General features: G+C 45.0%; 1 protein-coding gene across 5 annotated transcripts in view; it reads right to left on the reverse strand.

Moving 5' to 3' along the window:
• The window catches only part of LOC140070832 (capping protein, Arp2/3 and myosin-I linker protein 3-like), an 813,581-nt gene that overhangs the window by 350,379 nt on the left and 438,023 nt on the right, over positions 1-25,179 (reverse strand). For all 5 annotated transcript variants that reach the window (XR_011848999.1, XR_011848997.1, XR_011848998.1 and 2 more), the window contains exon 18: positions 6,986-7,067. Coding sequence is in view for 2 of the 5 variants with exons in the window: in XM_072117787.1 (XP_071973888.1) it covers positions 6,986-7,067 (82 nt within the window). In the remaining 3 variants the exon portion in view is untranslated. The remainder of the gene's footprint in view (positions 1-6,985; positions 7,068-25,179) is intronic.

Genomic DNA, 25,179 nt, shown 5'->3' on the forward strand with positions numbered 1-25,179 from the left:
CCACTGTCTGACAACCGTGTCTCCTCATCGTCCGACACCTCTTTACACACTTCTTCCACTACGTCAATAATGTCATCATCACCCACAGACTGCGACCGGTGGAAAACCTGGGCATCGGAAAATAGCTCAGCAGCAGCAGGACAAGTGGTTTGTGACTGTGGGAAGGGTCCAGAAAACAGTTCCTCAGAGTATGCCGGTTCAAATGCCAAATTTTGGTGGGAGGGGGCAGACTGGGGGGAAGGAGGCTGAGGTGGAGGAGCTGGAGGAGTGCTGATTTCGGTGACATGGGTGGACTGCGTGGAAGACTGACTGGTGGACAAATGGCTAGAAGCATTGTCCGCAATCCACGACATCACCTCTTCGCACTGTTCTGGCCTCAACAGTGCTCTACCACGAGTCCCAGTAACCTGAGACATGATGAACCTAGGGAGTGTACCTCTGCGGCGTTCCCCTGCTCCCCCATCAGCAGGTGGTGTCTCACCCCGCCCAGGACCACGGCCTCTGACCCCTGCAGTAGTTGGACGCCCACGTCCACGCCCTCGTCCTCTATCCCTAGCCCTCGGGTTAAACATTTTCCAAATTAAAGTGTAAACTTGAAAAAAAAAAAATGTTGTGTTTATTTTTTTTAATTTTTTAAAATTTTTTTAACAAAACGATGCTATCCTATTGCTATGGCTAGTTTCTAACCTACACTGACAGCACACAACTGGATTTTGTGCTTTGCAAGATGAGTTTGAGCTATAGAATGAAATAAAGGTAAAAAAAAAAAAAAATCAGCAGACTCTGCCTAATTCTACTCAAACCCCTAATAAATTGTCCCACTTCGGTGTTTGAGGTGGATATGCGTTTCACTAAGAGCTAAACACAACGGTCGCAGGTCCCCCAACAAATTCCTCACAGTATGGTACTAGCTGCACTACTAGTGCCAGCAAGCCCAGCCACAAGCAAACAAAAAAAAGGAAAATATAATGCTATTGTAGGCCTAAGTAAGCCGTTGGGGTTCTCCTATGGCTATTTTGTAGCCTACAATGAGAGCACACTGCTTTGCAAGATGAGTTTGAGCTATAAAATGAAATACAGCTAAAAAAAAAAAAAATCAGCAGACTCTGCCTAATTCTACCCAAACCCCTAATAAATTGTCCCACTTCGGTGTTTGAGGTGGATATGCGTGTCACTAAGAGCTAAACACAACGGTCGCAGGTCTCCCAGCAAATTCCTCACAGTATGGTACTAGCTGCACTACTAGTGCCAGCAAGCCCAGCCACAAGCAAACAAAAAAAAGGAAAATATAACGCTATTGTAGGCCTAAGTAAGCCGTTGGGGTTCTCCTATGGCTATTTTGTAGCCTACAATGAGAGCACACTGCTTTGCAAGATGAGTTTGAGCTATAAAATGAAATACAGCTAAAAAAAAAAAAAAAAATCAGCAGACTCTGCCTAATTCTACTCAAACCCCTAATAAATTGTCCCACTTCGGTGTTTGAGGTGGATATGTGTGTCACTAATTGCTAAACACAACGGTAGCAAGTCCCCCTGCAAATTCCTCACAATATGGTACTAGCTGCACTACTACTACTACTGCCAGCAAGCCCAGCCACAAGTAAATAAAAAAAAAAAAGTATGACGTTATTGTAGCCCTAAGAAGGGCTGTTGGGTTCTTGTAGAATCACTGCTGCCTAACACTATTCTAATAGAACACCCTAACGCTTTCCCTGACCAGCAGCAGCTCTCTCCCTAGCGGCATCCAGACACAGAATGATCCGAGCAGCGCAGGCAGGGGCTAGTCTATTCCAGGGTCACCTGATCTGGCCAGCCAACCACTGCTATCGACGTGTAAGGGTACCACGTCATGCTGTGGGTGGAGTGCAGAGTCTCTTGGCTTGTGATTGGCTCTGTTTCTGGCCGCCAAAAAGCAAAACGGCGGGAGATGCCATTTTCTCGAGCGAGCAAAGTATTCGTCCGAGCAACGAGCAGTTTCGAGTACGCTAATGCTCGAACGAGCATCAAGCTCGGACGAGTATGTTCGCTCATCTCTAGCTATAATGGATTTAATTTTTTTTTTAAAAAATGGTGAATGGTGGTAATTATTATATAAAGTCTATAAAGTTGCTGTATAGAATGTGTTATTATATGTATGCACATTAATTACTTTGTAATGTTTCTTGTTAAAATGAAAAGTTCAAAAAAAAGACAAAATGGTAGCTATGAAAACGTCATGAATAGTCGCAAAAATGACATCACACACATCAAGCATCAAGCTCGGACGAGTATGTTCGCTCATCTCTAGTTATTGCTGTTCTTTGTGGAATCTCTGTCTATCTAACTGACCTTATGATGATCAGTAGCCTCTTCCTGGCTCTGTCTCCTGTGTGGAATGGCATCTGGACACAAGACCCTGGTTTTTTACATGTCCAGCCCAGCCAATCACAGGCATACTTACAGAGGACATGCCTGATTTGCTAGGGCACTATTCATCAGAGTTTTGCCAGAAGACATCTTGGGAGAAAACTCTGTGGACTGATGGACTGAATCAAAACTTTAACTTTTTGAAAGTTGTGCCTTCCATACCTTCTGGTGTAAAAGCGTCACAACATTTCAGAAAAGGAATATCATACCAGCAGTAAAACAAAGTGGTGTTAGTGGGAAGGTCTGTGTTGAGCTGTTTTGCTGCATCAGGACTTCATAGACTTGCTGTGATAAATGGAACCATTAATTCTTCAGCCTACCAACAAATCCTGAAGGAGAGGCCAGAGTGTCCGCTTCACCTCAATCTGAAGTGCACTTGAGTTATACTGCAGGAAAATTATCCAAAACACACCTGCATGTCCACCTCTTAATAGATTAAGTAAAGTAAAAACTATATTGGTGCTAAATGTCTTAAAAGCAGAACATATACAATTCTGAAAACATTACATTTTTTCACATTTCACATACATAAACTTAAAATGTAACACACAAAGTTTACCACTAATGTGAAGTACAATCAGCCATAAAAAAATTGATCTCAAATTCACTTTGGTAACAATATTCATATTTTGTGTGACACAAGTCAAGTTTAGAGTTTCCAGCATCACTTCGGACGCCCATATATTTATTTTTATAGTATAGAACCATACTTTTTGTGTCAGGTTAAAATAGGGGATAACTAGGTTATTTGTGAGGGTCCAACTACTGGGACCCTACTGATCACGAGAACAGGGATACCATTCTCAATAATGTGTGGAGTGGAAGGACTAGCATTCAATGACTATGTGAGTGTCAACCACAGCACTCAATTACCTCCAGCACTCCAATAGAATTGAATAGGATTAAAGAGGAAATTCTAGAAATGACATTTCATACCCTACCTGAGCTAGTAGTTTAATGAGGTATCTAAATCTGGCAATAAAGACCCCTTTAAGGGGCATCTAACACCAGGATCAAGAATAGTAAACCAAGTACACTTACATACTGGTGTAGGGTATATGTGGCAGAATCTGTTCTTCTTTTAGCATCTTATGCCCTTGCTTTTAAGAAAAAAAGGCTTTAAACATTATGCAAATAAGTCTGAGGACTTTTGACCCTGGAGCACCTTGGGCTCACTTGCATAATTTTAAAAGCTTAAAAAAAATAAATAAAACAGGGCATAAGAACCTAAAAGAATAACAGATCCTGCCAGAGAGGACACATACCTTTAAGTCAGTGTGCTTGGGTTATTATCCTTGATCCTGTTGGTAGATGTTCTTTAAGGGTTTATAAATGCTGTGACTACTGAAAAATGTAAGGGATTTGGTAGACATTATTAAGGTCATCATGCTGGATACTCCATAAACAAGGAAAAGCTGAGACAAGGTCCAGCAGGTCTGCATAAGATGTGCATACACTTAATAATATTAGTGTATTGCGTATAATTATTAGCTCCTGGCAATATTCGGGATGCGTCGATCCTATGGACCACCACGTGAGGTGGTACTAGCCAACACCTCGGATTGGAGTCTAAGTGGCACCTGGTCTTCACCAGATCCCGCCACAAAGTGGGATGGACTTGCTGTGGCAGGGTACCACCAGGTCGTTCCACAGGTGTGACTAGCCCACGGTGGCGGCGGAGGTCCAGGTACCTTAGCAGGAGACTGTCTCGTGGTTAGGTTCAGGCACAGGGTCAGGGCAGGTGGCAGACATGGAAGGTCAAGTCCAATCTGGGGTCAGCAACGGGAGGTCCAGGCAGATGGGAACAAGAACACAGGCACACAGGACACAGGAACACAGGAACGCAGGAACGCAGGAACACTCTGGAGTGGGAACACAGGACTCACAGGAACACACAGGAGCGCAGGTATACTCAACAATGTCGCAGGCACCAAGATCCGGCAGGGTTTGCAGGAAGAGGCAGGCTTAAGTAGAATTCTTGAAAATGGCCAACGCCAATTAGTGGCGCGCTGGCCCTTCAAATCCTCTGAAGCCGGCGCGCCATAGGAGTTGGGAACACGTGCGCACGGCTGAGGAAGACAGAGCAGCAGCCGGTACATGTATGTAGCACGGGTTCTGCGCCAACGGGGGGATAGAAGCACAGGTGAGCCCGCGACCCGCGATATTGGTCACGGGACCACCCGTGACAGCTCTATGACCCACTACTTAATCTACTGTGTCAGGTTAAGAGTTGCACAGGCAGCGAGATGACATCATGCGAGAAAGAAAAGTACCTACTGCCGCTACTTGGATCGGGGTGAGGTAAATGTTATAATACTACTAAATATTAATGATGAATCTTTATAGATGAAATTCCATCATATTCCTCCACACTTTACAGAACATGGGGTACATATACAATAAAATAAAATATTACAGATTAAAACCATCATGTGAAACAATAGGATTGAGGGTCCTGCTTTCAATCTATGAGGAGGAAGAGGGGCAGTGGGGACAAGAGAGATATAGGAGTTTGTTCAATGGGCCAGCCTTTCTTTATAAGGGACAGGAATAAAATACAATGTAAATAAAATATTTATAGATAAATAAAGCAGCTGCTAGAACCAGTCGTCAGTGAATTGAACTACAGAGAAGCCTGTAACTTGATGGGAGTAATACACAAAGTGAGTTAGTATTAAATTAAAGACTTTAAAAAAGAAAAGAGAGTAGAGCGAAGAATCCTGAAAATGAACGGGTAGTCCCTTGTTTTTAGTCCCTTGTTTTAAACACAGCTGAGAGGTCCAGTAGAAGGAGGAGAGAATAGTCACGTTTAGATTTAGCTGTGAGATCTTTGGAGACTTTAGAAAGATCTGTTTCAGTGGAGTGCAGTTTAACAGGAGTGTTCCAGGAGTTTGGAGATGACAGGGAGATTAGAGATGGTCAGTAGTTAACAGAAATTTTATCAATGGGGTTACAATAGCGTGTTTGAAAGGAGAGAGAAAGACACCAGAAGAGAGAGGTCAAAGATTTTAGTGAGGTGTGCAGTGACCAGTGGGGAGATTGTACAAACTGTATGGTACTGCTAAAGGAGGTAGTGGGACGAGCAGAGGAGAGGAGTATGGATACTTCTTCCTCGGTAATGGTTTCAAAGTAAGCAAGCGTACAGGGTCAGGTACCAGAGGAAAGGGTACTCATGGAGGTAGCATTTGAAACTTTAAAGCGTTTGCGGACATAACAAATGTTATGTGTGGCAAAGGAGAATAATTTATTTATGGGAGTAGTCAGGTAATTATTAGTATATGAGGGAACATTATTACTATAAAAGGGGACTTTAGGGAGCAATACTATTGCATAGTCGCATCATGGAGAACATTTGTACTACCATATATGAGAGCATGTCAAAAACATTATTACTATAGATTACTATATATATGATTACTATGTAGGTGCACATCAGAGAACACGGTACATCGGGAGCACATATACCTCTATATTTAGGATAAATAAGGAACATGAATGAGGCAATTTACAGCAGCAATTGCAGCAGCTTGATTTTTAGAAGGCACCACAAGAGGAATGTTTCATATCTGGGGAACTTTCTTGAGTTTGTGTAGTAGGTAGGGATTTGTGTGAACAGGAAGGAGTTTAGTCTTTGTATCCAATTCTGCAATCATGCCAGGAAGAAGTTGTGAAAAGAAAAAGGCAACAACTACATTAAAGGGTTGTCCAAGGTTAAAAAAAATTAAGATATATGGCCTGGAGGACGTGAAAATAATAAAGAACGAACACTCAAGTGCTCACGGTCAGCCACAGCAACACTCATTATCATCAGTCTGTTTGTGTACAGAGGATGGCAGTATGTGACACATCGACAGTGCATGCATGTGCCCACTAGAGCAGTGATGGCGAACCTTTTAGAGCCTCAGTGCCCAAACTTCAACCAAAAGCCACTTTTTTATTGCAAAGTGCCAGTGCAGCATTTTAAGCAGTAATGTATTTCTCTTTGTTCATTGAAACTTTCAATCCTTCAGCCTCCCAAGGACACCAATCCAGTTGAAAGGAGGAGGGCAAATTCATCTATTATTGTAGGAAGATTCTGCAGGCAGATTCTTTGAGTTCTGTCTGGTGAACTTCATTCTGGGGTGATGGCCAGGGTGCCCATAGAAAGGGCTCAGATTGCCGCCTCTGGCACCCGTCCCATAGGTTCGCCACCCCTGCACTAGAGCCTTAAGTTAAGTCTTCTAATTATATATTAACATACATAAAAGTAACAAATTGTAAATAAATCTTTTTCAAAATAACTTTTTCCAATGGCCCATCGAGTTCAATTTACGTCCCTGCATGGCAGGGTTCATGTTGGGGACGCAGATGGGCAGCAGAACCCGGTACCACGGGCCATGGCAAAGAAGCTTAGTGCCATCGCCTTACTCTTAGAGGGGTAAACTCATTGCTTCCAAGGGTACTTGGGGCACTTAAGATTCAGAAAGAATATTTTCAGATTAAAATAAAACGGACGTAATTCTGTAGAACTGGACCCAAAACAAATTTCAAGCAATTCACTAATCTTTACCACTAGTTTGACCAACTAATATAATACATACCATTTCCAGATATATCCAAGGAACTCACAGAATTTGCATCACAGATCATGTCTTGTATCACTTGTGCACCAGATGAACGGAGCTTTGAAAACATAAATCAATGTCTATTAAAATTACATAAACAGTATTGTACAGTATATGGCACTTTATTCTTTTTTGCAAATACATATACAGACGGTCCCCTACTTAAGAACACTCGACTTACATACGACCCCTAGTTACAAACGGATCACTGGATATTGGTAATTTATTGTGCTTGAGTCCTAGGTTACAATGATCAGCTGTAACAGTTATCGAAAGTGTCTATAATGAAGCTTTAGTGTTAATCCAGGTTCTTATGACAATCCAACATTTTTAAAATCCAATTGTCACAGAGACCAAAAAAGTTCTGTCTGGAGCTACAATGATAAAATATACAGTTCCGACTTACATACAAATTATACTTAAGAACAAACCTACAGACCCTATCTTGTATGTAACCCGGGGACTGCCTGTACTCTATATATGTACAACAGTTGTTAAACTAAAACAAAGCTAATTAATTACAAATATACTACCCAGCAAATTTAAGTTGAAATTCTTTTTCAATCAGATACGATAATGGGGATATTGTAATCAGGGACAACAGTCAGGACAGTGATCCTTGAGCTCCAGTCCCTCTCCCCCAACAGCCCGCTTGCTTGCATCTGCGTATCCTATTGTTACATAGACAGTCCCTCCCACGTCACACGTGTAACAAAAATAAATAGAAAAACACAATAAGGGGTAGTAAACAAGATAAGTTACAACTGAGCATCCATATAAGGGACATAATCACAAACAACAAAGAATCAAATATAAGGAAAACAGGAGTTGTGAACTTAAGCAGGTAATAGAGCTAGCAAATGAATGTGTCCAGCAAGAAATTAGGTGAATTTAGGATATTTAGAATGAGGAAGAACTCTGCCCCAGGTAGTGAGATCAGGAATTCACAGTCACGTGATAGATGTGGTGAATATAATTCACAGCCAGCCACTAGAACTTAGTTGTCAATGACAAATTAGAGTAAACCACATGTACAGTCAGAATTTCCTAAACCTATAAGTGCGAATCCAGGAGGATTACCAGGTTTGGAGGGGTTCTGATGATGATACAACCTTCAGAGGCACAGGGCAATTCTAATCCACCAAATACTCTCAGAGTTCTCAACACTGTGACCATCAAGAGCTAGGCAAAATGGGGAGAACGTACTTCTTCAATAGAGACATGTGTAAGACATTATGGATATGGAGGGTATGGATTAACTGTTGTCTGAATGACACTGAGTTAATGATTTAGCTAAGGGACCTAATTTTTTGAATGGGACCTTGAATTGCAGGTTCTTGGTAGACACACGCTCTCCCAAATGCATACTTGGGACCAGACGACCGTTTCTTATTAGCCTGACGCGGTTGTGTGTCAAGAGCTTTAGGCAGCTTCGAAAGAGCCTATGCCCAGACTGATCTTAGCCATTGGAATGCCATTTCAGCGAACAGATTAACTGCCTCAATTACTCTACAGAAGGAGCATTTGGGGTTAAACCAATAATTACAATAAAATGGTGAAACCTTGGTGGAAAAGTTTACCCCATTGTACAGGGAAAACTCTGCGAGACGACAGAATTGGTTCCATTCTTCAACAGTAAAGGCTGTGTACAGTATTGTTATCGAGTTCACTGTAGTCAATACAATGTTTGAGGGATGTTTAGCACAATAAGATGTCCAATATACACAAAGTTGTATTTAAAAATGACAAAGATAAAAAGATGAAAGAAAAGGTATCCTAAACCATAATCTTTGAAAACATGGCTAAACTGTATGGATAATATAAACTGTAATCAGTGGTTCGGGGGACATCTTGGGCACAGTATAGGGTAATGGAAAAAGGAAAAAGGGGATCTATAATGGGGCGCTTATATCAAATTGTAAAAAAATAAAAGAGATAATTTTTGAGGTAAAGAGGAATTAATTTATTAATAAAAAGTTCTGGATAAAGCATTTTGGGTTCAATTGACCCTTTCTCAAATAATGAACAGTAAAAATCTTTACTGACCATGATTTGAGAAATGGTCAGTTGAACCCGAAATGCTTTGTTATCCAGGACTTTTATCCAGGCCATTCTGTTGATTGTACAGCTAGGCTTAATTCTACAAGGATTTACTAATTTCTACAATTATTCTGGTCACACAAAATTAAATCGATTGCAAAGAAGCTACTTTTTATTAACTGGTACACAGTTAAAAAAAAAGTGCCCAATAGTCAATGTTTTGTCTCCACTGACAATTGTAAAAAAAGTCAATATTCTACAATCAAAAAGCACTTTTTTTATTTGAATGTTGCTGATTATGTCTGTTAAATCTTAAAGATTATGTATATTTTTGCAGCAATTTTTCCTCTAAGATATATTTGTTATTTCTTGGCATGATTTGGAGTTAAAAAGGATTTTTGTATATGTATTTCCTTAAAAATATAGTTCTGGACACTAACTTCCCCCCACACACAGTGGCAGTAATCTTCTATCCAAAATAAGTACTACAGATGAAGCAACAATATAGACCCATGGCTGACAAAACAGACCAGTTTAAAGAAAAGCGGCCACACAGCTATACAGGTATTGAAATTAAACAACTGAAAACATCCTCTCCTCTGAATCGGATGTTGCTGAAATATTGTATGACTATTTTCAAAATCTCCAGCTGATACGGGGGGCGATTAAATCCTCTCACTTCAAACCACTCCCCTTACAGATGACCAATTTAGGCGGAAATTACTGAGGCCTAGATTGTGAATGCCATAGCCAACTCGCATAACAATAAAAATCCTGGCCCTTATGGAATTCTGGATGAGAATTTCTACTCTCCCACAGTTTTCAGGGGCACTACCACCACACTTTTTCTTGAGACAGACAAACCAATCTCAGACAGACAGACATAATATTAACCCCTTATCACCGACACTAGTTTTCAGCTCAATGACCAGACTCGATTTTTCAAATCTGCCCTGTCTCACGATAATTAGTTATAACTTCGGAACGCTTTAACATATCTCAGTGATTTTGAGAATGTTTTCTAGTGACACATTGTACTTCATGTTAGTTATAAAATTTAAGTGATAAGTTTTGCATTTCGTTCTGAAAAAAAGTGAAAATTTGGCAAAAGTTTGTAAAAATTCTTCATTTTCCAAGTTTGAAATGTTCTGGTTTCCAGACAAGATGTAAAACTACCCAAAAAGTTTGATAATTAACATTTACAGAATATCTGATTTATGTTGGGATGATATTTTATGCTTCCGGTCATTTTTCTAGGATGTTATGAGGCGCAGAACTTTAGGTGCGATTTTTCTCATTTTCATGAAAATTGCCAAAACTCACATTTTGAGGGACAACTCAGCTTTCAAGTGACTTTGAGAGGCCTAAATAATAGTAAAACCCCATAAATTACCCCACTATAGAAAGTTCACCCCTCAACATATGTAAAACAACTTCTATTAAGTCTATTAACCCTTTAAGTGTTTCACATGGGTTAAAAAATATGAACCTGCGATTTAGAAACTATAGAATTTTTTTGGAAAATACATTCATTTAGGCCAAAACTGACATTTTCAAAACAAATTAAATGATGAAACGCACTGCAACCCTTGATGCCCAATTCGTCCCGAGTTTATTGATACCCCATATGTGGTGGTGACTGCTGTACAGGCGCACGGCCGAGTATAGAATAAATGGAGGCGCCATTCACAGCAGATTTGTATTGTCACATTGTACGACCTATACATTTTTATTTTTTTTGGTAATGCGAACATATGAGGGCTCATTTTTTATGGGATGAGATACAATGTATAGATAATTTATTTTGGGAGTCTAAAGCTTATTCATGAGATTTTATTAACTATTTCAAGGGGGACACAAACAAAATCATCAATTTTTATTTTGGATTGTTAGCATTTTTTTCCCCCGTCACCGTAATGTAAAAATAATATTTTATCTTTATTCTCTGGTTCACTACGATTGCGGTGATACCTCATTTATATAGTTTTTCTTTTTGCTTAATTTTCCTGAGCAAAACCAATATTGGAGAAAATCGCATTGTTTTTACTATTGACAACTTTTCAGGGCCATAACTTCTGTATTATTCTGTTGTCAGATCTGGTTGAGGGCTTATTTTTTGCGAAAAAAGTTGTTCTTTCCAGTCATACCATATTAGGGAACGTAACTGTTTTTGATCACTTTTTAGAACATTTTTTGTGATGGTGTTTGATGAAAAATTGTATAATATGGGAAGTTTTGCGAGTTTTCTTTTTACGTAGTTCACCGAGCGGGTTCAATATTGTACAGATTAATACGGACGCGGTGATACCAAATATGTACGTGTTTTTGTGTTTTATTAACTTTATTTGCATTTTATGTGTTACTGGGGAGATTATGGGACTTTTATTTTATTTATTTATTTAATTATATTATAAAAAGATTTCATTTTTTTTTTTTACTTTTTTACATTTTCTACTTCTTGGCTTGAATAAGCCATCATCCGATCGCTTATTCAAGCCTTTACACTGCAATACACTTGTATTGCAGTGTATAGTGTAAATAACTGAGCATGCCGCGCATGCTCAGTTACTTACAGCCGGGTCCTGCCAGGAGGCGGAACCCGGCACAGAGAGGAGCCGACAGCCTCGGGTCACTCATTGGGACCCGGGGCAGCGGCAGGAGGGATCGGATCCCCCGGTAAGCACATCGGGGGGGTGGGGGGGGGTTCGATCCACGGGGGACACACTTGCACGCCGGAGTTTTTCCGATCCCGGGTGTTAGTGCCGGGTCTGGGCTGTGATATCACAGCCCGACACCGGCACCAGCGAGACCCGGTGTCCCGAAATCTTCTTCAGACGCGCCGCCGTAGAAAGGCGTCGCATCAGAAGAAGTACCCTTAATGACCGCCGTAGAAAGCCGACACGGCGGTCATTAAGGGGACAATATTAGAGATGAGCGAGCACTAAAATGCTCGGTTACTCGTTATTCGAGACAAACTTTTCCCGATGCTCGAGTGCTCGTCTCGAATAACGAGCCCCATTGAAGTCAATGGGAGACTCGAGCATTTTTCAAGGGGACCAAGGCTCTGCACAGGGAAGCTTGGCCAAACACCTGGGAACCTCAGAAAAGGATGGAAACACCACGGAAATGGACAGGAATCAGCAGGGGCAGCATGCATGGATGCCTCTGAGGCTGCTTAATCGCACCATTATGCCAAAATTATGGGCAACAGCATGGCCATGACAGAGTGACCGAATGAGGCTAGATAGCATCTAAAACATGAAATAATTGACCCTGACACCATAGGGGACGGCATGCAGAGGCAGCGGCAGCAGCGGCAGGCTAGAGAGTGTCATGGCGACATACCATAAATGGACTCAGGCTTCACCAAATGAGGTGAGCAAGAAGCGCTGAAATGATTTCCTATGTGAACAAAAGGTTGACGGTATATTTAGTCGATAACACTGCATGGTGGCGACATAGTGACCAAGTTCCATAACGTATCTGGTGAAACACCCGAAAAATTAGCCTGACACAGCTCTTTTGATAAGGGGACGACATGTGGAGGCAGCCATGGAGACGACTTCCATGATTAAGAGCGACAGTATGGGGCATTCATATTGCGCTGCTATAATTGCAACTTCAGGTCTCCAGCATGGCGGCAACAGATGGGCCGAGTTCCACTATGTATCTGGTGAAACACCTGAAAATTCTGCCTGACACAGCTCGTTTGATAATGGGATGATGTGCTGCATATCCTCTCGTGCTCCAGCGTCTGGGGTATAGAGAGTTGAAATGAGACATTGGTGGACGCTGTGGAGGATTGTGGAGGCAAAATGGACAGGAAACAGCAGGGGCAGCATGCATGGATGCCTCTGAGGCTGCCTAATTTTGGGATGGAGCTGGCGGTCCGCTGCCAGGCGAGATTTCGCCTGTCCAAGCCCCTGTCTCTCGGCTCCTCCCCACCCAAAATGGGCCTGGGGGCCAGAAGCGTTTACTTTGAAAAATTTATCATTTTCAAAGCAGGCCGGGTCGTTTGAATATTTCACCTAGGAATAATGGAATAGCAAAGTGGTTCTATTTTTAATTGTTTTTACAGAAATGGTTCCATGATTAAGAGCGACAGTATGGGGCATACATATTGCGCTGCTATGATTGCAACTTCAGGTCTCCAGCATGGCGGCGACAGATGGGCCGAGTTCCACTATGTATCTGGTGAAACACCTGAAAATTCTGCCTGACACAGCTCGTTTGATAAGGTGACGATGTATGGAGGCAGTGAACTAGTAGTAGATTAAAGGTGCTGCAGTTAAAACTATGTTAGTTGGATCTTGGGATGGAGCTGGCGCTCCGCTGCCAGGCAAGCTTTTGCTAATCCAAGCCCCTGTCTCTCGGCTACTCCCCAAACAGCACTTCTAAGAACCTTTTGTATAAGATCAAGTGTAGTAGCGTTCTTATAAGTTTGGGAAATGGCGGGTGAGGGGAATATAAACAGATGCGCAAGAAGCGCTGAAATAATATCGGTAAAAGATAAAAGTTTGCCAGTATATTTTGTGGATTACACAGCAGGGTGGCGACAAAGTTAACAAGTTTGATGTGGAATCCATGAAAACAACCCAAAATTCTGCCTGACACAGCTCGTTTGATAAGGAGACCATGTATGGAGGCAGCTATATGGACGACTTTTGGAGGCAGCTATGGCGATGACGTGTGGAGGCTGCTATGGAGACAATTTAATTTGGATAGTGCCTGTATGTAGCAGTCCAAAAAAGTTTTCAAACCAGAGGAGCAGGTAGGTGGTCCTCCAGAAAAATTAAATAAATTGAGTGCCTGTATGTGGCACTCCCAAAAATTGCTTAAAACAGAGGACCGGGTAGGTGGCCCTCCAGAAAAATTAAATACATAGAGTACTATAGCTAGAGCCAGTTGGCCCTGGCAAAAAATAGCCAGTTTCCTATGCTTTAGTGTACAAAGAGGAGGAGAAGAAGGACAATGAGGAGGAGGAGTGCATACATTATTCAGGTTGAGCTTCTTTCACCTGGTGGAGAATGAAAATTCGGAGAAATCCAGGCTTTATTCATCTTGATAAGCGTCAGCCTGTCAGCGCTGTCAGTCGACAGGCGTGTACGCTTATCGGTGATGATGCCACCAGCTGCACTGAAAACCCGCTCGGACAACACGCTAGCGGCAGGGCAGGCAAGAACCTCCAAGGCGTACAGCGCCAGTTCGTGCCACATGTCCAGCTTTGAAACCCAGTAGTTGTAGGGAGCTGTGTGATCATTTAGGACGATGGTATGGTCAGCTATGTACTCCCTCACCATCTTTCTGTAAAGATCAGCCCTACTCTGCCGAGACTGGGGACAGGTGACAGTGTCTTGCTGGGGTGACATAAAACTGGCAAAGGCCTTGTAAAGCGTACCCCTGCCAGTGCTGGAAAAGCTGCCTGCTCGCCTACTCTCCCCGCTACTTGTCCCGCAGAAGTACGCCCTCTGCCGCTAGCGCTGTCAGAAGGGAAATACTGTTTCAGCTTGTGCACCAGGGCCTGCTGGTATTCATGCATTCTCACACTCCTTTCCACTCCAGGGATGAGAGTGGAAAGATTTTGCTTGTACCGTGGGTCCAGGAGAGTGAATACCCAGTAATCGGTCCTGGAATAAATTCTTTGAACGCGAGAGTCACGGGATAGGCAGCCTAGCATGAAATCTGCCATATGCGCCAGAGTCCCAACGCGCAAGAATTCACTGGCCTGACTGCCCATTTCCTCCTCCTCCAACTCCTCTTCTTCTGCCCATACACGCTGAACAGTGAAGGACTGAACAATGGTCCCCTCTTCTGTCTCGCCAACATTCTCCTCCTCTTCCTCCTCCACCTCCTCCGATATGCGCTGAGAAACAGACCTAAGGGTTCTTTGGCTCAACAAGGGAATCTTCTTCCCCCGTCTCTTGTGACGAGCGCAAAGCTTCCGACTTCATGCTGACCAGAGAGTTTTTCAACAGGCCAAGCAGCGGGATGGTGAGGCTGATGATGGCGGCATCGCCACTGACCATCTGTGTTGACTCCTCAAAGTTACTCAGCACCTGACAGATATCAGACATCCACATCCACTCCTCATTGTAGACTTGAGGAAGCTGACTGACCTCACTACCAGTTCTGGTGGAAGTTGACATCTGGCAGTCTACAATCGCTCTGCGCTGCTGGTAAACTCTGGATAACATGGTTAATGTTGAATTCCACCTCGTGGGCACGTCGCACAACAGTCGGTGAGCGGGCAGTTGGAGACGGCGCTGCACTGCCCTGAGAGTGGCAGCATCTGTGCTGGACTTCATGAAATGCGCACAGATGCGGCGCACCTTCGTGAGCAAATCAGACAGATTGGGGTATGTCTTGAGGAAACGCTGTCACACACAACCATGCCTGGCTTCAGGTTCAGCGGTGCCAGCCACAGATCGGTCTGTCGTGATGCCCAGTAATAGCTCTTGGGCGGTGTGCCTTTTATCGCCTAGGCTCAGCAGTTTGAGCACCGCCTGCTGTCGCTAAGCGACGGCACTGCTGCTGTGCCTAGAGCTACCGACTGATGGCGCCATGCACATGGATGGTAATTCGGAGGAGGAGGTGGAGGAGGGGTGGGAGGAGGAGGAGGCATAGTAGGCCTTTGAGACCTGGACCGAGGTAGGCCCCGCGATCCTCGGCGTCGGAAGTATATGACCAGCCCCAGGGTAAGACTCGGTCCCAGCCTCCACCAAGTTAACCCAATGTGCCGTCAGCGATATATAGTGGCCCTGCCCGGCAGCACTCGTCCACGTGTCCGTGGTCAGGTGGACCTTGTCAGAAACGGCGTTGGTCAGGGCACGGATGATGTTCTCTGACACGTTCTTGTGCAGGGCTGGGACGGCACATCGGGAAAAGTAGTGGCTTCTGGGGACCGAATACCGAGGGGCGGCCGCCGCCATGAGGTATCGAAAGGCCTCGGTCTCTACCAGCCTATAGGGCAGCATCTCCAGGCTAAGCAACTTGGAGATGTGGACGTTGAGGGCTTAGGCGTGTGGGTGAGTTGCGCTATACTTCCTTTTGCGCTCCAGGGTCTGGGGTATGGAGAGCTGAATGCTGGTGGATGCTGTGGAGGATTGTGGAGGCGAAGATGGGGTTTTCGCACAGGAGGTGTTTGGGCCGGGGTCCTGGGCAGGGGGATGACTAGCAGATGACACAGGGGAAGGAGCAGTGGTGTGCCCGGCCGGAGGTGAACGGGCTTGGTGCCATTGAGTGGGGTATTTAGCATTCATATGCCTGCGCATACTGGTGGTAGTTAAGCTAGTAGTGGTGGAACCCCTGCTGATCCTGGTTTGGCACAGGTTGCACACCACAGTCCGTTGGTCATCCAGTGTTTCTTTAAAGAACCTCCAGACTTCTGAAAATCTAGCCCTCGCCACGGGAGCTTGACTACGGGCAACATTTGGCGCTGATGCACCAGCTCTGGCCCTGCCTCTCCGTCTGGCCCCACCACTGCCTCTTCCAACCTGTTCTGCTATAGGACTCGCCTCCGTCTCAGAAGCACTGTGTTCACCCGGCCTATCAACCCAGCTTGGGTCTGTCACCTCATCATCCTCCGATCCCTCAGTCTGCTCCCCCCTCGGACTTCCTGCCCTGACAACTTCACCACTGTCTGACAACCGTGTCTCCTCATCGTCCGACACCTCTTTACACACTTCTTCCGCTACGTCAACAATGTCATCATCACCCACAGACTGCGACCGGTGGAAAACCTGGGCATCGGAAAACAGCTCAGCAGCAACAAGTGGTTTGTGACTGTGGGAAGGGTCCAGAAAACAGTTCCTCAGAGTATGCCGGTTCAAATGACAAATTTTGCTGGGAGGGGGCAGATTGGGGGGAAGGAGGCTGAGGTGGAGGAGCTGGAGGAGTGCCGATTTCGGTGACATGGGTGGACTGCGTGGAAGACTGACTGGTGGACAAATGGCTAGAAGCATTGTCCGCAATCCACGACATCACCTCTTCGCACTGTTCTGGCCTCAACAGTGCTCTACCACGAGTCCCAGTAACTTGAGACATAATAAACCTAGGGAGTGTAGCTCTGCGGCGTTCCCCTGCTCCCTAATCAGCAGGTGGTGTCTCACCCCACCCAGGACCACGGCCTCTGACCCCTGCAGTAGTTGGACGCCCACGTCCACGCCCTCTTCCTCTACCCCTAGCCCTCGTGTGAAACATTTTCCAAATTAAAGTGTAAACTTTAAATTTTTTTTTTTGTGTTTATTTTTTTTAAATTTATTTATTTTTTTAAACAAAACGATGCTATCCTATTGCTATGGCTAGTTTCTAACCTACACTGACAGCACACAACTGGATTTTGTGCTGTGCCTGATGACTTTGAGTTATAAAAAGAAATAAAGGTTTAAAATAAATAAATCAGCAGACTCTGCCTAATTCAAATCAAACCCCTAATAAATTGCCCCACTTCGGTGTTTGAGGTGGATATGCATGTCACTAAGAGCTAAACACAACGGTCGCAAGTCTCCCAGCAAATTCCTCACAATATGGTACTAGCTGCACTACTAATGCCAGCAAGCCCAGCCACAAGCAAACAAAAAAAAGGAAAATATAACGCTATTGTAGGCCTAAGTAAGCCGTTGGGGTTCTACTATGGCTATTTTCTAGCCTACACTGAAAGCACACTGCTTTGCAAGATTACTTTGAGCTATAAAAAGAAATAAAGGTAAAAAAAAAATAAATCAGCAGACTCTGCCTAATTCTAATCAAACCCCTAATAAATTGTCCCACTTCGGTGTTTAAGGTGGATATGTGTGTCACTAAGAGCTAAACACAACGGTAGCAAGTCTCCCTGCAAATTACTCACAATATGGTACTAGCTGCAATACTAAAGGCAGCAAGCCCAGCCACAGGCAAACCAAAAAAAAGTAAAATAAAACGTTATTGTAGCCCTAAGAAGGGCTGTTGGGTTCTTGTAGAATCACTCCTGCCTAACACTATTCTAATAGAACACCCTAACGCTTTCCCTGACCAGCAGCAGCTCTCTCCCTGGCGGCATCCAGACAGAGAATGATACGAGCAGCGCGGGCAGGGACTAGTCTATTCCAGGTTTTCGTATAGGAGTTGTACCGCACACCTTGGGTTTTGTTATTCAGGTGCTCTGGATAGGGTCCCAATCCCATTTAAACATTATAGTATGGAATCCAGTCACACTGATTGTAAATTTGAATTTTTTATTTTGCAAACAGTTATATTCAAGTGACGTTTCGGTCAATCACTGACCTTCTTCAGACACTGTAATTAGTGAAAATGGGATCACATATAAGTATTTATGCATGACAATGAGGGAGGTTTCAAATAGTGAGAGAGATATATACAATGGGCATATTTACATATTTACAAAAGAAGTATAGTGGTGTACTACTATAAGTGATACATATACAGAGAAGGTCAGGGAAATTCCTGTGACAAAAGAATACATATTGTATCAATTTACATAGTGTATCAATTCATATGCTAATGGATGAGCAGGGATACTCTGGGGATGCTATAGGATTCAGTAGTAGAGAGCTTGAAAGGGTAATCAAGTAGTGATGGTACCTGTAAAGGAAGCATGAGAGCATAAGACAGTGCTTACCAAATTTGCAAGTTTAGTAGAGGTTCAGGAGCTGCTGTGCAGGCTGGGCGCTTAGGGGAAGAGCGGGAGTCCGCTTATGTGGTAGAAGCGCTGTAGTGGTAAGTGCTGTAGGGCTTTAAATAGGAATATCGGGCGCGCGAGCGCCTAAAAACGTCACTTCCGGTCTAGACCAGAAGTGCGTCTTAGCTTGCGTTCCACTCGTTGCCGTGAGGTGGAACGCATACGCTGTTGTGTGCTGATAGGAGCAGAGATGATGGGGGAGTGTCTGTAGCTAACACTACTAGTATTGGATGGCTCAGGAAGTTAAGAGAATAAGAATAATAGCGCGAGAATAATAGAGAGTCTTTTTGGATTCATACATTACAAACGCTATCACCAAAAGGAATGAATAGGGACTATAATATCCAAAGCTTCTGCTGACTTGTTATTAATATGAACAATTCTATTTTTGTTACAGAGACGCTGAAAACATACATATCATCAACGCTATGGTATTGTATATGCAATATAATAGATATGTGATTAATCTATGTTAGTAATATGCTATTACCTTGTGCATTTATGCATGCTACATATGTCCCCATACTCCATATATGTCTCCCACCACTGCTATTGCATCTACTTCCACTGTAGCACAGAATACATTAGATACCACATCCAACCACATCTAGCGCGATTTTACATATCCCACCATTTAGGCATTTACTCTAGCCTAACTACACTTATAGCTCCTACTATCTTATATCCATTTCAAATAATACCCCCACTTGACATTACGATCGCGCTATTATTCTTATTCTCTTAACTTCCTGAGCCATCCAATACTAGTAGTGTTAGCTACAGACACTCCCCCATCATCTCTGCTCCTATCAGCACACAACAGCGTATGCGTTCCACCTCACGGCAACGAGTGGAACGCAAGCTATGACGCACTTCCGGTCTAGACCGGAAGTGACGTTTTTAGGCGCTCGCGCGCCCGATATTCCTATTTAAAGCCCTACAGCACTTACCACTACAGCGCTTCTACCACATAAGCGGACTCCCGCTCTTCCCCTAAGCGCCCAGCCTGCACAGCAGCTCCTGAACCTCTACTAAACTTGCAAATTTGGTAAGCACTGTCTTATGCTCTCATGCTTCCTTTACAGGTACCATCACTACTTGATTACCCTTTCAAGCTCTCTACTACTGAATCCTATAGCATCGCCAGAGTATCCCTGCTCATCCATTAGCATATGAATTGATACACTATGTAAATTGATACAATATGTATTCTTTTGTCACAGGAATTTCCCTGACCTTCTCTGTATATGTTTCACTTATAGTAGTACACCACTATACTTCTTTTGTAAATATGTAAATATGCCCATTGTATATATCTCTTTCACTATTTGAAACCTCCCTCATTGTCATGCATAAATACTTATATGTGATCCCATTTTCACTAATTACAGTGTCTGAAGAAGGTCAGTGATTGACCGAAACGTCACTTGAATATAACTGTTTGCAAAATAAAAAATTCAAATTTACAATCAGTGTGACTGGATTCCATACTATATAGTCTATTCCAGGGTCACCTGATCAGGCCAGCCAACCACTGCTATCGACGTGTAAGGGTACCACGTCATGCCGGGAGATGCCATTTTCTCGAGCGGGCGAAGTATTCGTCCGAGCAACGAGCAGTTTCGAGTACGCTAATGCTCGAACGAGCATCAAGCTCGGACGAGTATGTTCGCTCATCTCTAGTTAATATCAGTTTTCTAAAAACGAACATATAAACTAAAATAAGCTAGGCATTGTTAACACCGTTTAACCAAGAAATGACCTCAAAATGAACCCTAAAAGATACATTCAGCCTAGAGAAACATGCTCATGTCGTTGTTATCATTGCATTAGTTTTTATGATCCATTTGGCCTCTTATTTCAAGAGCGCACCGAGTCTACCTCTTCCATTTCTCAATGTTGGCATGTGTTCTAATTAGAGATGAGCGAGCACTAAAATGCTCTGGTGCTCGTTATTCGAGACAAACTTTTCCCGATGCTCGAGTGCTCGTCTCGAAAAACGAACCCCATTGAAGTCAATGGGAGACTCGAGCATTTTTCAAGGGGACCAAGGGTCTGCACAGGGAAGCTTGGCCAAACACCTGGAAACCTCAGAAAATGATGGAAACACCACGGAAATGGACAGGAAACAGCAGGGGCAGCATGCATGGATGCCTCTGAGGCTGCCAAATCGCACCATTATGCCAAAAGTATGGGCAACAGCATGGCGAAGACAGAGTGACCGAATGAGGCTAGATAGCATATAAAACATCCAATAATTAACCCTGACACTATAGAAGACGGCAAGCAGAGGCAGCGGCAGCAGTGGCAGGCTAGAGAGTGGCATGGCGACATACCCCAAATGGACTCAGGCTTCAAACCAATGGGTGGGAGAGGAACCAAAGGAGGTGAGCAAGAAGCGCTGAAATGCTTTCCTATGTGAACAAAAGGTTGACGGTATATTTAGTCGATAACACAGCATGGTGGCGACATAGTGACCAAGTTCCATAACGTATCTGGTGACACACCCGAAAAATGAGCCTGACACAGCTCGTTTGATAAGTGGACGACATGTGGAGGCAGCCATGGAGACGACTTCCATGATTAAGAGTGACAGTATGGGGCATCCATATTGCACTGCTATGATTGAAACTTCAGGTCTCCAGCATGGCAGCGACAGATGCGCAGAGTTCCATTATATATCTGATGAAACACCTGAAAATTCTGCCTGACAGCTTGTTTATCCCAAGGGGATGATGTGCTGTATATCCTCTCACGCTCCAGAGTCTGGGGTATAGACAGTTGAAAGTTGCGCATGGAGACATTGGTGGACGCTGTGGAGGATCGTGGAGGTGAAATGGACAGGAAACAGCAGGGGCAGTATGCATGGATGCCTCTGAGGCTGCCTAATCTTGGGATGGAGCTGGCGGTCCTCTGCCAGGCGAGCTTTCGCCTGTCCAAGCCCCTGTCTCTCGGCTCCTCCCCACCCAAAATGGGCCTGGGGGCCAGAAGCGTTTACTTTGAAAAAATTATAATTTTCAAAGCAGGCGGGGGCTACAAACAGCACTTCTAAGAACCTTTTGTATAAGATCAAGTGTAGTAGCGTTCTTATAAGTTTGGGATATGGCGGGTGAGGGGAATGTAAACAGATGCGCAAGAAGCGCTGAAATACTATCGGTAAATGATAAAAGTTTGCCAGTATATTTTGTGGATAACACAGCAGGGTGGCGACAAAGTTAACAAGTTTGATGTGGAAGCCATGAAAACAACCCAAAATTCTGCCTGACACAGCTCGTTTGCTAAGGGGATAATGTGCTGTATATCCCCTCGTCCTCCAGCGGCTGGGGTATAGACAGTTGAAAGTTGTGCATGGAGACATTGGTGGACGCTGTGGAGGATATAGGAAGGAATAGACAGCCTAGCATGAAATCTGCCATATGCGCCAGAGTCCCAACTCGCAAGAATTCACTCCCACTGACTGTCCATTTCCTCCTCCTCCAACTCCTCTTCTTCTGCCCATACACGCTGAACAGTGAAGGACTGAGCAATGCTCCCCTCTTCTGTCTCGCCAACATTCTTCTCCTCCTCTTCCTCCTCCACCTCCTCCGATATGCGCTGAGAAACAGACCTGAGGGTGCTTTGGCTATCAACAAGGGAATCTTCTTACCCCGTCTCTTGTGACGAGAGCAAAGCTTCTGACTTCATGCTGACCAGAGAGTTTTTCAACAGGCCAAACAGCGGGATGGTGAGGCTGATGATGGAGGCATCGCCACTGACCATCTGTGTTGACTCCTCAAAGTTACTCAGCACCTGACAGATATCAGACATCCACGTCCACTCCTCATTGTAGACTTGAGGAAGCTGACTGATCTGACTACCAGTTCTGCTGGAAGTTGACATCTGGCAGTCCACAATCACTCTGCGCTGCTGGTAAACTCTGGATAACATGGTTAATGTTGAATTCCACCTCGGGGGCATGCCGCACAACAGTCGGTGAGCGGGCAGTTGGAGGTGGCGCTGCGCTGCCCTGAGATTGGCAGCATCTGTGCTGGACTTCCTGAAATGCGCACAGATGTGGCACACCTTCGTGAGCAAATCAGACAGATTGGGGTATGTCTTGAGGAACCGCTGAACTATGAGATTTAACACATGGGTCAGGCATGGCTCATGTGTCAGTCTGCTGAGATGCAGAGTCGCCACCAGGTTACGGCCGTTGTCACACACAACCATGCCTGGCTTCAGGTTCAGCGGTGCCAGCCACAGATCAGCCGTGATGCCCTGTAATAGCTCTTGGGCGGTGTGCCTTTTATCGCCTAGGCTCAGCAGTTTGAGCACCACCTGCTGTCGCTAAGCGACGGCACTGCTGCCGTGCCTAGAGCTACCGAATGATGGCGCCATGCACACGGATGGTAATTCGGAGGAGGAGGAGGGGTGGGAGGAGGAGGAGGCATAGTAGGCCTGAGAGACCTGGACCGAGGTAGGCCCCGCAATCCTCGGCATCAGCAGTATATGACCAGCCCCAGGGTCAGACTCGGTCCCAGCCTCCACCAAGTTAACCCAATGTGCCGTCAGCAATATATAGTGGCCCAGCCCGGCAGCACTCGTCCACGTGTCCGTGGTCAGGTGGACCTTGTCAGAAACGGTGTTGGTCAGGGCACGGATGATGTTCTCTGACACGTGCTGGTGCAGGGTTGGGACGGCATATCGGGAAAAGTAGTGGCGGCTGGGGACTGAATACCGAGGAACGGCTGCCGCCATGAGGTTGCGAAAGGCCTCGGTCTCTACCAGCCTATAGGGCAGCATCTCCAGGCTAAGTAGTTTGGAGATGTGGACGTTGAGGGCTTGGGCGTGTGGGTGGGTTGCACTGTACTTCCTCTTGCGCTCCAGCGTCTGGGGTATGGAGAGCTGAACGCTGCGCATGGAGACATTGGTGGATGCTGTGGAGGATCGTGGCGGCGAAGGTGTGGTTTTCGCACGGGAGGTGTTTGGGCCGGGGTCCTGGGCAGGGGGATGACTAGCAGAGGCAGCAGATGACACAGGGGAAAGAGCAGTGGTGTGCCCGGTGAACGGCCTTGGTTCCTTTGAGTGGGGTGTTTAGCATTCATATGCCTGCGCATACTGGTGGTGGTTAAGCTGGTAGTGGTGGAACCCCTGCTGATCCTGGTGTGGCACAGGTTGCACACCACAGTACGTTGGTCATCCGGTGTTTCTTTAAAGAACCTCCAGACTTCCGAAAATCTAGCCCTCGCCACGGGAGCTTCACTACGTGAAACATTTGGCGCTGATGCACCAGCTCTGGCCCTGCCTCTCCGTCTGGCCCCACACCGTCTCAGAAGCACTGTGTTCACCCAGCCTATCAACCCAGCTTGGGTCTGTCACCTCATCATCCTTTGATCCCTCAGTCTGCTCCCCCCTCGGACATCCTGCCCTGACAACAACTTCACCACTGTCTGACAACCGTGTCTCCTAATTGTCCGACACCTCTTTACACACTTCTTCCACTACGTCAACAATGTCATCATCACCCACAGACTGCGACCGGTGGAAAACCTGGGCATCGGAAAAGAGCTCAGCAGCAACCGGACAAGTGGTTTGTGAATCTGGGAAGGGTCCAAAAAACAGTTCCTCAGAGTATGCCGGTTTAAATGCCAAATTTTCCTGGGAGGGGGCAGACTGGGGGGAAGGAGGCTGAGGTGGAGGAGCTGGAGGAGTGCTGGTTTCGGTGACATGGGTGGACTACGTGGAAGACTGACTGGTGGACAAATGGCTAGAAGCATTGTTCGCAATCCACAACATCACCTGTTCGCACTGTTCTGGCCACAACAGTGCTCTACCACGAGTCCCAGTAACTTGAGACATGAACCTAGGGAGTGTAGCTCTGCGGCGTTCCCCTGCTCCCTCATCAGTAGGTGGTGTCTAACCCCGCCCAGGACCACTGCCTCTGACCCCTGCAGTAGTTGGACGCCCTCGTCCTCTACCCCTAGCTCTCGGGTTCAACATTTTCAAAATTAAAGTGTAAATTGTAAATTTTTTTTGTGTTTCTTTTGTGTTTTTTTTTGGTGTGTTTTTGAATTTTTGTTTTGTTTTGCATGGATCCATCCTGCCTTGTATCAACGGTTCAGGCTGGTGGTGGTGGTGTCATGGTGTGGAGAATATTTTCTTGGCACTCTTTGGGCTTCTTGGTACCCATTGAGCATCGTTGCAACGCCACAGCCTACCTGAGTATTGTTGCTGACCATGTCCATCCCTTTATGACCACAATGTACCCAACATCTGATGGCTACTTTCAGCAGGATAATGCGCCATGTCATAAAGCTGGAATCATCTCAGACTGGTTTCTTGAACATGACAATGAGTTCACTGTGCTCAAATGGCCTCCACAGTCACCAGATCTCAATCCAATAGAGCATCTTTGGGATGTGGTGGAACGGGAGATTCGCATCATGGATGTGCAGCCGACAAATCTGGCAACTGT

The sequence above is a fragment of the Engystomops pustulosus genome, chromosome 7, assembly GCF_040894005.1.
Source record: "Engystomops pustulosus chromosome 7, aEngPut4.maternal, whole genome shotgun sequence".
Lineage (NCBI taxonomy): Eukaryota > Metazoa > Chordata > Amphibia > Anura > Leptodactylidae > Engystomops > Engystomops pustulosus.